The following is a 12,366-nucleotide window of genomic DNA, read 5'->3' on the forward strand; positions in this document are numbered from 1 at the left end:
AAGTCTGTGCACGTTTTAAAGTTAAAACTACGCTTGTTTTAATTTGTCAACATATTAAATATCGTCTGTGATCGCCGCTGGACCGAAAAACGTAAGTCCCATTACCAAATATCGAAAATCATTTTAGAAAATTTGATAAAACCAGTATCACGAAAAAAGTCACGAATTTTCACTACACCACACCATTTCCGTTTCCGTTTTTGCTCTTTCATCACAATCACTGCCTGAATTTTTTCGCTCAACGCTAACGTTTTTCTAGTGATTTTTTGCGGTTGGCTGCCATGCTCGAAATTTCGGCTGCCATACAGTTTTTGTTTGTTTGATTGTTTGAAGCAAATTCGTGTTTTGCTAATTTTATGTGTGAACTGTTGAGAATTGTATGTTGAATTTGTCCAGTTATAATAGTGTTTAAATTTTAAAGAGAAATGGATAGACCCGTTCCCAAAGGCCGTGGGGCCCTGTTAGACATGCTGAAGAAGCACAAGGAGGCAAAGGTTGGCGTTGGCAGTGGTGAACCTGCCGAAGAACTACCACCCAAGAGCCGTGGACGAGCTGCCCTCCTCCAAAAAATCCAAGAGATGAAAGAAAAGAAAGTGGGTGCTGGAGACGAAGCAAAATCACAGGTGGCAAAACCAGGAACCTCGTCAGCATCAACTTCAAGAGATGTGGAGAGATTGTCAACGGCGGTTTCAGAGCTGTCGATTGCTACATCAACAGAACCCATGTCGTTTAAAGGTAAGAAAGTTTTAGACATGTTTCAAGGGCATATTTAAGTACAACAGTTGATTTAGCCTTGGTGGTTGTATGGCTTGAAACACCAGAATGATGGTGATGCCATTCCAGTTCGTGAATCTAGATGCTAGATTTTTCAAATAACTTTGTGTTGAACTTTACAAATATGTTTATTCAACAAATTAAAAGTGCAATAGTAGTTTCAAATTGGTTGCTTTGGTGCAAAATGTTTCTGTATTTGAGAGTTCCTGTCAATAATGCGTTTTATCATACTGTTATTAAATCATATTTCATTGCCTTAAGGGTCCCCAGTAGCAGACCGAAAATGAGCTAAATAGATTTTTATTTTACGGCCGTAATTTCAACATTGAAAAAAAGATCGACATTTCAATTGATAGATTATGTCTAAATCTCTGGGGAACACACAATATTTTTTAAAATAAGTGATTGTTTAGTGTTTAATTAATCGTTCATTCTTCGAAGGAATTTGCATTTTTAGACGAGGAGAAAGCATTTTTCGCTTCAGCTTTTATATCAGTGCAAAGACAACATTGAGCTCTATGGGGAAGACCCGGTCATTTTTGTTTAAAATTTATATTTATCAAAATATTTGCGTTTTAAAAAAATACTGACTAATGAAATCAAATTGAAACTAGGCAACTCTATTTACAAAGGATTCGTTTCCATAAATGGTTGAGTTTGACACAGCAGGGAGCTTTGCCGACCGACCCTTTCAGGTAATCCGTCCAGGTACTTTTATAAACCGTCATAAACAACGGGCGGAATTGTGTTTCATACGCTAGATCCAGTGCTGTCGCGGCGATACTTTGATTACAAATATATTTTTATTTTGGACTATATCAACATAATATAACATTTCAAGATCACAAATCTGTGGTCCTGTGTTTGAAAAATTAAGGGGTATCAAGTATTATTTTTTTAAATAATATAGTAATATAGAAGTAGTTTTTTAACAAGCTGTAAACACTCCTAGCGACGCATTGGCTACGACCTTGTGGACCAGATCAAAGCGTCCCCGCTACTCGCCGTAAAACACACCTTGCTTCAACTGGGGAATTGCATCCGTAAGATAAATTTCCGCCTACTGGTCATAAAACTCATAAATACTTTTAGCTTACGAACATTGTTGAAACTCTTTTACAAGTCGACTTCTTTCATTGCTAACATAATTTGAATTAAAAGTATGCAAATTTTTATAATTTTATACATTGTACTAAAACATTTTCTTACAAAAAATTATTCCAGTAGTTTTTACTAATCTGTCATTCTATATATAAATCAATACACAAAACTGGCAAGATTTAGATTCTCATCACTTCACTAACCACTTATTTACCTCAACAATCATATTTATTTAAATTTAATTTTTTGATACTCTTTTCCGCACCACCTATGAGGTAGAGTATTATAGGCACGTTTTTTACGTGATATCTCCAGTAAACCTATTCCAATATTACTATTTATTCCTGTGCGTGTTTATAGTAGAAGGGGAAAATATTTATATGAACTACACATGACGCGAATGCAAATAAAAAATTTTAATTGTACAATCTTTTCTTTACAATTTGTCTAATGGGTTGATTTGTTTAATAACGAGAATCTACTCTCTCCAGAAGTAAGGCATAAAATAAAATTATTCTCTCTATCTATTTCGCTCTATCATATTATTTTCCCAAAATTTATCATCCCGTTGAATTAAGCATTATTTAAATTGGACATTTTATATATTTCTAAGATAGCGTTTTTGTTTATGAAGCCGTCTGGCGATGCCGCTAAAAATGTACAAACCGCATTGTCTTACTGTCAGTTTGGTGTTACTGCAAAATGCTTCAGTTGCTCTTGCTTCATTTTCTATGCAAAGATTTTGGGAGAGTACATGCTGAACTAGATTTGCAGGGATGTAAAATGTTTTTCACAGTACAGTAGGATTAGCCGTGTTACTTGTTCTCTCATTTTGGAAATTTTACCAAAATAACGTTCGGTTAGTCTAAAGGATTTTTCTGCGCACCATTCTGGATTATTGCGCTCGCAAATTGTGTTTTGTTCGATTAAAAAGACATCAAGGTTTGAAAGTTTTTTGAGAAATACTTTTTGCGCTGTGACATATCAGGTATTTCAACTGCCTCGTTATTAGATACATCGTCGCCCGAGAACTTGTATGATCCAGAGATCGGAGCGCGCTCAGGCCAATGTCGACTCTATAAGCCTCCAGAAATTCTGCGGGAAATAGTTATTATTTAGATGCTTTTGTTTACACACGTCTCACATGTTTCACTCGACTTTGACACTCAACTATTTTTTTTGTTTAACTAAGAATTAATACTTTCACTGCGTTTGATACTAACGTCCTAAATTAGCAATACTAGTGGAACAGTAATCAAGCAATGGATTTTTTTGGGAAAGTACAGTTAATTTTTATGTTTTAGCAGCAATGTGTTCTATTTTCTATTAATTTTTAGGTACATATTTTTAGTCACAATTATTTTGGTAGTTATTTTTTACTTTTATTTTTAGCAATAACAAATAGTCCAAACATGAAAAAATAAAAAAAAATTAAAATCGGAAAATCTAAAATTTAGAAATCGAGAAATTGAACAATCGTATAATTGAAAACTCGAAACATCGAAAAACTGGAAAATCGAAAAATTAAAAAAAAAATGGAAAATCAGAAATATAATGAATTCCGAAAATTGAAAAACTGAAATATGCATAGAAGAACTAAAAACTGGAGAAATCGAAAAATCTAGAATTTTAAAAATTGAAAAATTAAAATATCGAAAAGTTGAAAAATTGCGAAATCGTATCAGTGAAACATCGGACAATTGAGAAATCGAAAAATAAGAAAATGGAGAAATCGAAAATTTGAAGAATGGAAAAATTGAAAATGTCAAAAATTAAAATACTGAAAAATTGAAACATCAAAATCTCAATAATTATCTCAGGATTATGCTACTAATAAATTGATAACATCATCTCAAAATTTGCTGAATAAATTCCACTAAAAATGTGCAAAATATGATGAGTTTGTAATTGTAATTTATCATTGCATTCATATTTTTTTAGATTTGCTTATATACCTAGATGGTTCAAAAAATTAATGAATGAGTCAATTTATTCTATTGATTAAATCAGTCTCGACTCACTCCATTTTCCCATAAATTTTTGGAATACTGTTATTTTTAGTCTAATCCACATTGATTTACGTGTCGTTGCAAAATGTTGATGATTTCATCACAAAATTGTGTACCTAAAGTAAAAATTTAACTCTAAAATGCTGGATATGTTTCATTGTATTTTAGGGGCGAGGAAAGTTCTGTCGAAACAACTTTCCACCAATTTTTCTTGCTGTTATATTTGAACATAAACAGTTTATTTTATATCTTTTTAAAACATTATAAAGAAAATAAAAAGTTGTGTTAGACTGAACCTTGTGGGTTTCTCAATCTATTTTCCGCATTTTAAACTTTCAACTCAATTTCTCTCAAAATAGATAGAAATGGATTTCGATGGTTATTTCCCTGTACCCTTCATTCCAAAATAAATAAGCTTATCTGGTGTTGTTTACCGATTTGCATTTTATGACGGACTCCCTACAGTGACCATAATCTCTCCTCTCTTGGGTCGCTACCTGCCGTGCATCCGTACTTTGGGTTGCATAGTTACAAAAAATAAGTGAAAAGTAAAATTCAGTCATTAGCAGTACCTGGTGAAAAATATACTGTAGGCAGTAGCGCACAATATTACTTATATTTATACTTCAGATGCAAGAAAAGTTCTGTCTAAATAACTTTAGATCAACTTTTTGCATATATCATAAACATAGTGGTTCCACTTAAAAAACTGGTCATTAGTTTTCATTGGATTTCTGTACAAACGATAATTTAAATAAAAATTTGAACTCAAAGGATACAACAAGATATGATAATATATCATAAATAGGAATTTCCTTTCAAAATTGGGTGCTTCCTTGAAAAATTACACTGATATGATTTTATCTTCCTCTAGCGGTCTATGCGGTTCTCTGATAGAAAGCAGCTTTAGGAAGTAAATTTATACGGTATCGATAAGATGACATTGGAGATATGCCCAATTAAAGACTAAAATGTGCATGTATTTTACGACAAAATACACTTTTTACTTCCCGAGCGTAAGCAAAGGAAGTATTGTAATCGAGTCCGTCGGCCGACTCTCTACTTTTACGTTTTCTCGACCTTTTATGACCCCTAGAGGACGAAGAAATAGGTCCTGTTTCCGTCTGTCTGCCGTCCCGAATTTTTATTAGACAAATAATCTCCGAAAGTACTGGACCGACTGTGATGGCGTCACTTAAAAATAGTATATAGTAAATGGACTTTAAGGCTGGCGTCTGGTTCGGTTTAGCCCTATACTAAATACATTGAAAACATCGTCGCGGTTTCCGGAGTTGCATTTTAAAAATATGAGATATATCGCTTTAAAAAAATTATATTTCGAATTAACAAACTTCAGTCCAGGGGACCTCCATATTTATATTCATATCTAGTATGCAGTTTTTACAAAAAAAAATTATAAAGTTGAACAACTTTTACATCACATTTTAACCGGCACATTGATGCATTTTTTGACGAAGTGCTGAAGTTTTTTGCATTCTGAGATAGGAGGTCCCCTGGGGAAAAGTGTCAGCTTTCTTTTGATACCATTTATAATATTAAAAAATCCACGACTGAGGTAAATAACTCGCGAAAAGTCAAAATCTATTGAAACGAGAAATCGACATTAAACGAGCTGTGATGCGGTAGCAGAATGCAGGTTTACTTAGATTCTGACTTGGTTGGAGATTTCAGTATTTTCAAAATGCAATTCCGGAAACTACGACGATGTTTTCAATGTATTTAGTATTGGGCGAAACCGAACCAGACGCCACTCTTAAATTGTATAAAATAACATAGTCCTACACATGTAGTTTATGAATCCGTGTTGAATTTTTACCCGAAATGTCCAGATTTTTGGAAAAAAAAATCAAAATTATGAGACAACATTTTGCAATTTAATTTTGAATCTGGAAAACCGAATGCTTTGAAATCTCGCAGATGGTTTACAGTTATAATATCCCCTCCAAAAAATTGATGACGTCCAAATATGTTTTGCAGCAACTACTCATAACAATTTGAATAAACAAATTTTAAGAAACATCTAAGATAATGGAAACGTTAGGCTAGGGTAGAAATTATTTGAAAGAAAAGACGGATTGATCGGGTTGTAAATCACTCTGGTAAACGCTTAAACTATCGAACTTTAAAATCCAGCTGAACTATAAACCTTTCACTACTCATATTTTTTAAATCATAAAATTGTCGATTTAAGTACCTATACCAACATTTTGCTTCATTTATATTATTGCTAGACATTTGTCGGCGTTTAAAACTCCACTCTTGTATTTTCCCAATGAAAATATTTGTACATACAAGTGGTAATAAAACGGTACCTCATTTAAAAGGACAGAGGGACCTTTACAAACGCAGGTAAACTTTTACAAAATAACAGGGTTGTATTTTACTGGAGACCTGAAATTGCCAAAATATGCACACAATTCGGTCTTTAGGTAAAAATACCAATCAGAACTCGGGGCATGTAGGTATCTAATAATTTTGCGAACATACTAGTTGGCTCCGGCGGCTACTTTTGAATCTTAAGCAACAGGTAAATTGGCTCCGGACTAACAGGTAAATTGGCTCCCGCCAGATGCATGTACTAGTTGGCCCCCATCTCCTGCTGCCTGCATGACGGGTAACGCAGAACTGTGGTTGTTTTCACAAAACCTAATATCTAATGCCAACTGAAAAATTAAATTTCATTTAAAGTTGTTATTTATAATTTTATTCGTTCATCATTGCAACGATAAGTATTTAAGAAAAACAACACATATATGTTCGAACTATTACCCCTAACAATTTTAACAATTTATTTACTATTGCTTGGTAAATATATATATTTTTATTTTTGTTAGTATTGTATTTTGCTGCAAAAGATAAGGTAAATATAAACCAAAACAAAATTGCTGAGCTTCTGTCTGTTTAATTTTGAAGTTTCAGTCGCTTCGTGAGTATGTTCACCACTTTGTTCTATTATTCGAAGCATTCGTCTTGATGTACGATTTACAGCCACGTTTTACACACTGCCAACGTATAACACTTTGAGCTAACACTTTATGAAAATTATATTTATAATTATTACCTAATTAACAGAACTGTTTTCCCTTTTTCACTAATCATTTCGTCCAAATAGTCCATTTTGTAACAATTATCTTAAGCGCTTGGGCACAAGAAAGTTTAAGAAAAAACTGGTATTTTTCGGCCGGAAATTTTGTATTTGTGTTGAATGGGCATTTTCGACCAGTGCAGATAGTAATAAAAATATAGAAATATTTACTCTCACCGTAACGATTGTTATCCTCTTACTTCAAAGACCCCGCAAATCTGGGAAATACCAGAAAACCCCTTTGTAACTACCTTACCGCCACCACTTTCTAGACATAGAAATTTGATGACTATGGAATTATATGTTCCTGTAATTCAAACAACACATCTCTTCCGACAGCAGGAAATAACGTATCTGCAGATGATCCCCTCACCGTAGGAGGTACCATAAAATCTACCTTCCTTGCACCATCGGAGCCAATTTACCTATACCCATTTTTCGGCAGAGGGTCAAATACCGTCCGCCGGAGCCAACTAGCATGTACCCATAATTTTTAAAATGCACAAATAACACTACCGTTGTCCACTATTTTTTTCCTATTTTTGTTCTTGAGAAGATTGTATGTGAATCTCCATTTTCGGGAATTTTTATTTTTTAGCATTAGTGATAATTAAATAGTAGTTAGAAAGTAATAAATAATATCATCAGATAGTGCCTGTAGCCGATGTCGGTACACTTCCGCAATTTACGGATCGGATTAACGACCCCTGCACAACTGGTCCTCAATTTAGTTCCACCGGAAATGAATCAGTAAGTTTCACATATTTCTGGTTCTGAACGGTCAAGGGTAAATTCAGGTAGCCGGCTTTTGTTTGCAGTTATGGCTAGACAGGTACTGCGGGCTTGTGTAGCAAAACTTATTTCCGTACAGTAAAAAGTAGAATTCTATGGATCGGTGCTGCATTTATTCATATTTTAGCAGCTCACTAACACAGGACAGCATTTCCCTGGTCGTTTTATTCTCATTTTGACCAGACAGATATTTTGCCTACATACGCCAGCCTTAAACACGCTCTTAAGGTACGTGTCCACTTGAGAGGGCACTTGCGTGAAATAATTGCAAAATCAGCGCGTAAAACTATGGTCGGGTCTGCCCTCAACTGGGTAAGCGTATCGTTTTTACCTGGTTTCTCCGAGTTTCTGAGCGACTTCCACAATACGAACGCATTTTGAAGTGCGACAGTGATCTCCGATCACTCTGTTTTACGTGTATTTGTTTCGTAATAACTGAATTCATTGCAATAATAGACCTCTGAAATTTGAAATGACAACTTAAGATTAAGGATGGTATAAAATTAAAATCAGAATTCTCCTGAGAGTTGCTCTCCAGTGGACACGTACCTTTACGGTGTTAAATTGGTTCTTTCCAGGCGACAACTAAAGGAAATGTTGTATGTAATACGATCATTTTCATGTTTCCCCAATGTTTCATATCTTTATTAGAATGGTAGGATCTCTTTACGTTTAAAACTTTGAAAAAACATGAAGTTGACGATTGTCGCAATGGAGTCCAATTACACATACTTCCTAGCTAATGCTGTATACAACATTGTATTGTGTAAGCCACAACACATTTTTTAATGAACTGCAAAATTCAATGATCCCATTACCTTTAGTACATTTTTAAACACAATGAAACGTATTCTGCTTATTGGACATTTTATATTGCCTTACGTTTGTGCTTTGACATGCATAAAAATTTGGTTGACACAGAAAAAATAGTAATTATTATACTGAGGAATAACGCTTTTCTTTGATAATACCTCCCTGAAATTATTTTAACACATTTGCTGCAAGTCCAGTCACCACTTGTAATCTTAATGGAACTTAAGACAATGTCTAAAAAATACACCATGTGCCAATTTACTATTAACTAACAAGATCATCAACAATTTGAATTTATTGATTAAAAAAAAAAACATGTGCATTTATGGAAGTACAAACAACTTCCACATTTTCTGATTTGAATATTTTCAATAAATTATGTTGCTTCATTAGTCATTACAATTATGACGTAACAATAAAATTAATTCATTTTAGGTGCAATGGGGACTCCAATCCGCGCCACCGCAAATTACATCTTCCTGAAGGTAGAAAAGGACCGTGGCGTTTTTGAATACGAAGTTCGATTTCAACCTGAAATCGACGCCAAATCATACCGAAAGAAACTGGTGGCTCAAGCTTTAGGGGAACAAGGTGCAACGAGGGCTTACGATGGCGACGTTTTCCTGTATTTACCCTTCCAAGTATTCACTGATAGACAGGAATTCGAAGGAGTGATTCCCCATACGAGTGACAGGGTGACGACCATAATAATATACAAACGCAAAAGAAAAATGGGAGAGTGTCTCCACTTATACAACGTCCTCTTCAAAAGGATCATGCATATCTTACTTTATAAGCGAATCGGCCGCAACTACTTCAGTCCGGACCACAAACAAATTGTACCTCAACACAAACTGGAAGTTCTTCCTGGTTTCGTCGTCCACGTGGACGAAATGGAAGGTGGACTCATGCTTTGCCTAGATACCCAACACAAAGTTATTCGTTCTCAAACCGTGTACGAACTAATGGGCGAGATCCATTCGGCTGTTGGCGGTGATAGGTCGTATAAAGGTAAAGTAAGAGACAACGTCGTGGGATCTTGTGTTTTGACCAAGTACAACAACAAGACGTACACGGTCGACGACGTGGATTTTGATACCTGCCCAAGAAGTGTATTTCATGCGAGCGATGGGTCAGACAAAACGTTTATTGATTATTATAAGCAACATCATAACATCACTATACATGATCCAGATCAGCCAATGCTGGTCACTAAGGTTACAAAACGAGTGAATGGCGAAAAACAGGAAAGGATTATTCGATTAATTCCTGAACTCAGCTACTTGACGGGGTTGACTGACGCCATGAGAAGCGATTTTAAGGTTAGTTGAGGTTATTTATCTGAAAACAATAAAACTGTGGTTGCATGTGCTATCTTGTGCTGAAACCACACGTGTCCGGCGGATGTTATAACGTACAAATAACAGGAAAAACATTGTCATAAACAATAATTCGTTTAGAATTTTTTTATATAGTTCAAACGATTCTATATCTGCGTTTTAAATTCTCTTTTTATGTGATATCTACGGGCCCTAACAACTAAATATTGGGACACCAACAAATTTTTATAAAAAAAATCACCAAACTTTTTAACAAAAATATAATTTATTTTAGATAATTAAAATTTTAAAATTAATTCGTTTTGCAAAACTGTTAATGTTTACAGCACAACAAAAACTGATTTCTACCTCAAACAGTGACATAAAACTCTAAAACAACGTAAAATTTTGTGACACATAAATATTGGGACACAGCAAATTCAGTAACTGGTCATATCTCCTTTTGCCTTAATAACTGCAGGAATTCTTGCCATCATGCTTTCAACTAATTTTCTACAATACACAGGAGTTGTTACCGTATCCTACACTCGCTAAATTTCCCGTTGAAAATTGACAATCGTTTGTGATGGATGATTTCCTAAATATTTTTTTATTTCACGCCATACCGTCTCTACTAGATTAGGATCTGCGCTATTCGATGATCAGGGCAAACATTTATATTATTATTCTTTGTAATAAGTGTTGTAGGTGTGTAACTTGACGCATCATCCTGTTGAAAAATATAAATATCAACAGGATAGACTGCTGCAGTAGTTGTTAATATTTTTTTACAAAGTCTCTTGATATTTGTTTGAATTTGTAATTTCCCTTCCATGAACGTTATTAACTGGTCTTTAAATTCCGTTAATAGAGATGCACCCCCAAACCATTTTTCCGCTTGGAAACTTGACTCTTTGTTTGAGATAATCCATATTAAAATTCCTTTTTTATTTCAATAACTCTTTTTCGACTATTATTTCACCCAGACATCAAATTTGGACTCAGCGTTATATATTACTTTTCTCCAATTTTTATTTTGGTCATATTAACCGATTTTTCTTGTGGGCAGTTTTTAATTGTTGTTTTACTTTAGCTTAAAATAATATAAATAAATAATAAAGTCCATCAAAGATAGCTTTATTTAAGGTTTACAATGTAAAGACCAAGGCTTGTGTATGCATACGCGACAATATTGCCTTGAAAAATTTAGTTGGTTATCGCTATTCCAGCAAGTATAGTAATTTCTCTTGAAGTAGTCCGTCGTCCACTTTTATAAATTTTCATCAGTTGTCGTTGATCACGCGGCTTCACAAGTGGTGGCCTACCGGGAATTTTACCTTTTATTCCGATGGTACCTCTGTCTGCGTAATATTTTACGACATTTACCATCGACGACTAAGCTATCTGGAACAAATCTTCACTTTTTCTTAGCGATTTTCCCTTGAGGTACTGAGAAATTATTATTTTCAGAACTTTTACTAAAACTAGCCCGCCGCTAACTATTTTTTTCTAAATAAAACCAACACTAGCATGAAATGCTACGATCCCTATAATAATGGCAGCATTTACCAGCTACTATGTTTGTATTTCGATGGTATACTTAGCAAATTTTCTCGGGTGTCCCAACATTTAAATGTCAGCAAAAATTGCACATTTTTTAGTTAGGTGACAATTTTTGCGCTCTAAGAAAATTTATTAATTTGCAAAATACCTCTCTCTGCCAAAATTGATGCCCATGCAAAATTTGCATTTAGTCCAAACCAATTGAATGATATCAAAAATATCTACCGGATTTTTTTGAGAAATTGTCTGTGTCCCAATATTTAGTTGTTAGGGCTCGTAGAATTGTAATTCATTAGCACAGAAATATTAACCTTCATTATAATAATACAACCAATCATTTCAGGTCATGAAAGATGTCGCCGCATTCACTCGAGTAACGCCAGGCCAACGATCACTCGCCCTTCGTACATACTTAGAGCGAGTAAAACAATCGGAGGAAGCTCAGAACGTTTTAGCCGGTTGGGGCCTTACTTTGGCTAATGGTACAGCCGATTTGGACGCGCGGGTTCTACCACAAGAAGCAATCTATTTTGGTGGACCGCATGCAGAAGAACGGAAGTATGTTGGTGGTAGCGACTGGAACAAAGCCGTGTCAGATAATAACTTGACGGGGCCCATCGACATCCATACTTGGCAGTTATACTATACCAGACGCGATCAAAAACACGCCGCAAACTTCGCAGAAACCATCGTCAGATTGGGTAGGGGAATGGGTTGTATTATTAAAAATCCGCAACATGTCATGTTGGACGACGATCGAACCGACACCTACATGACTGCCATACGTACCAACGTTACCAGTGACCTACAGGTAAAGTCGATGCATCTTTGTATCTTGTAATAATTTATTTGTAAGCTTTTCTTTTCGCGTGATGTAGCTCTTGCCAAT

General features: G+C 34.8%; 1 protein-coding gene across 1 annotated transcript in view; it reads left to right on the plus strand.

Moving 5' to 3' along the window:
- The window catches only part of LOC135137727 (piwi-like protein Ago3), a 13,828-nt gene continuing 1,462 nt past the window's right edge, over window positions 1-12,366 (plus strand). Inside the window, exons 1-4 of the mRNA XM_064067448.1 lie at window positions 1-91; window positions 422-735; window positions 9,031-9,917; window positions 11,821-12,288. Coding sequence (XP_063923518.1) covers window positions 426-735; window positions 9,031-9,917; window positions 11,821-12,288 — 1,665 coding nt within the window. The 5' untranslated portion in view covers window positions 1-91; window positions 422-425. The remainder of the gene's footprint in view (window positions 92-421; window positions 736-9,030; window positions 9,918-11,820; window positions 12,289-12,366) is intronic.

Source organism: Zophobas morio, unplaced genomic scaffold, assembly GCF_036711695.1.
Source record: "Zophobas morio isolate AGI-343-1 ecotype UQ-CSIRO unplaced genomic scaffold, CSIRO_AGI_Zmor_V1 ptg000029l, whole genome shotgun sequence".
NCBI lineage: Eukaryota > Metazoa > Arthropoda > Insecta > Coleoptera > Tenebrionidae > Zophobas > Zophobas morio.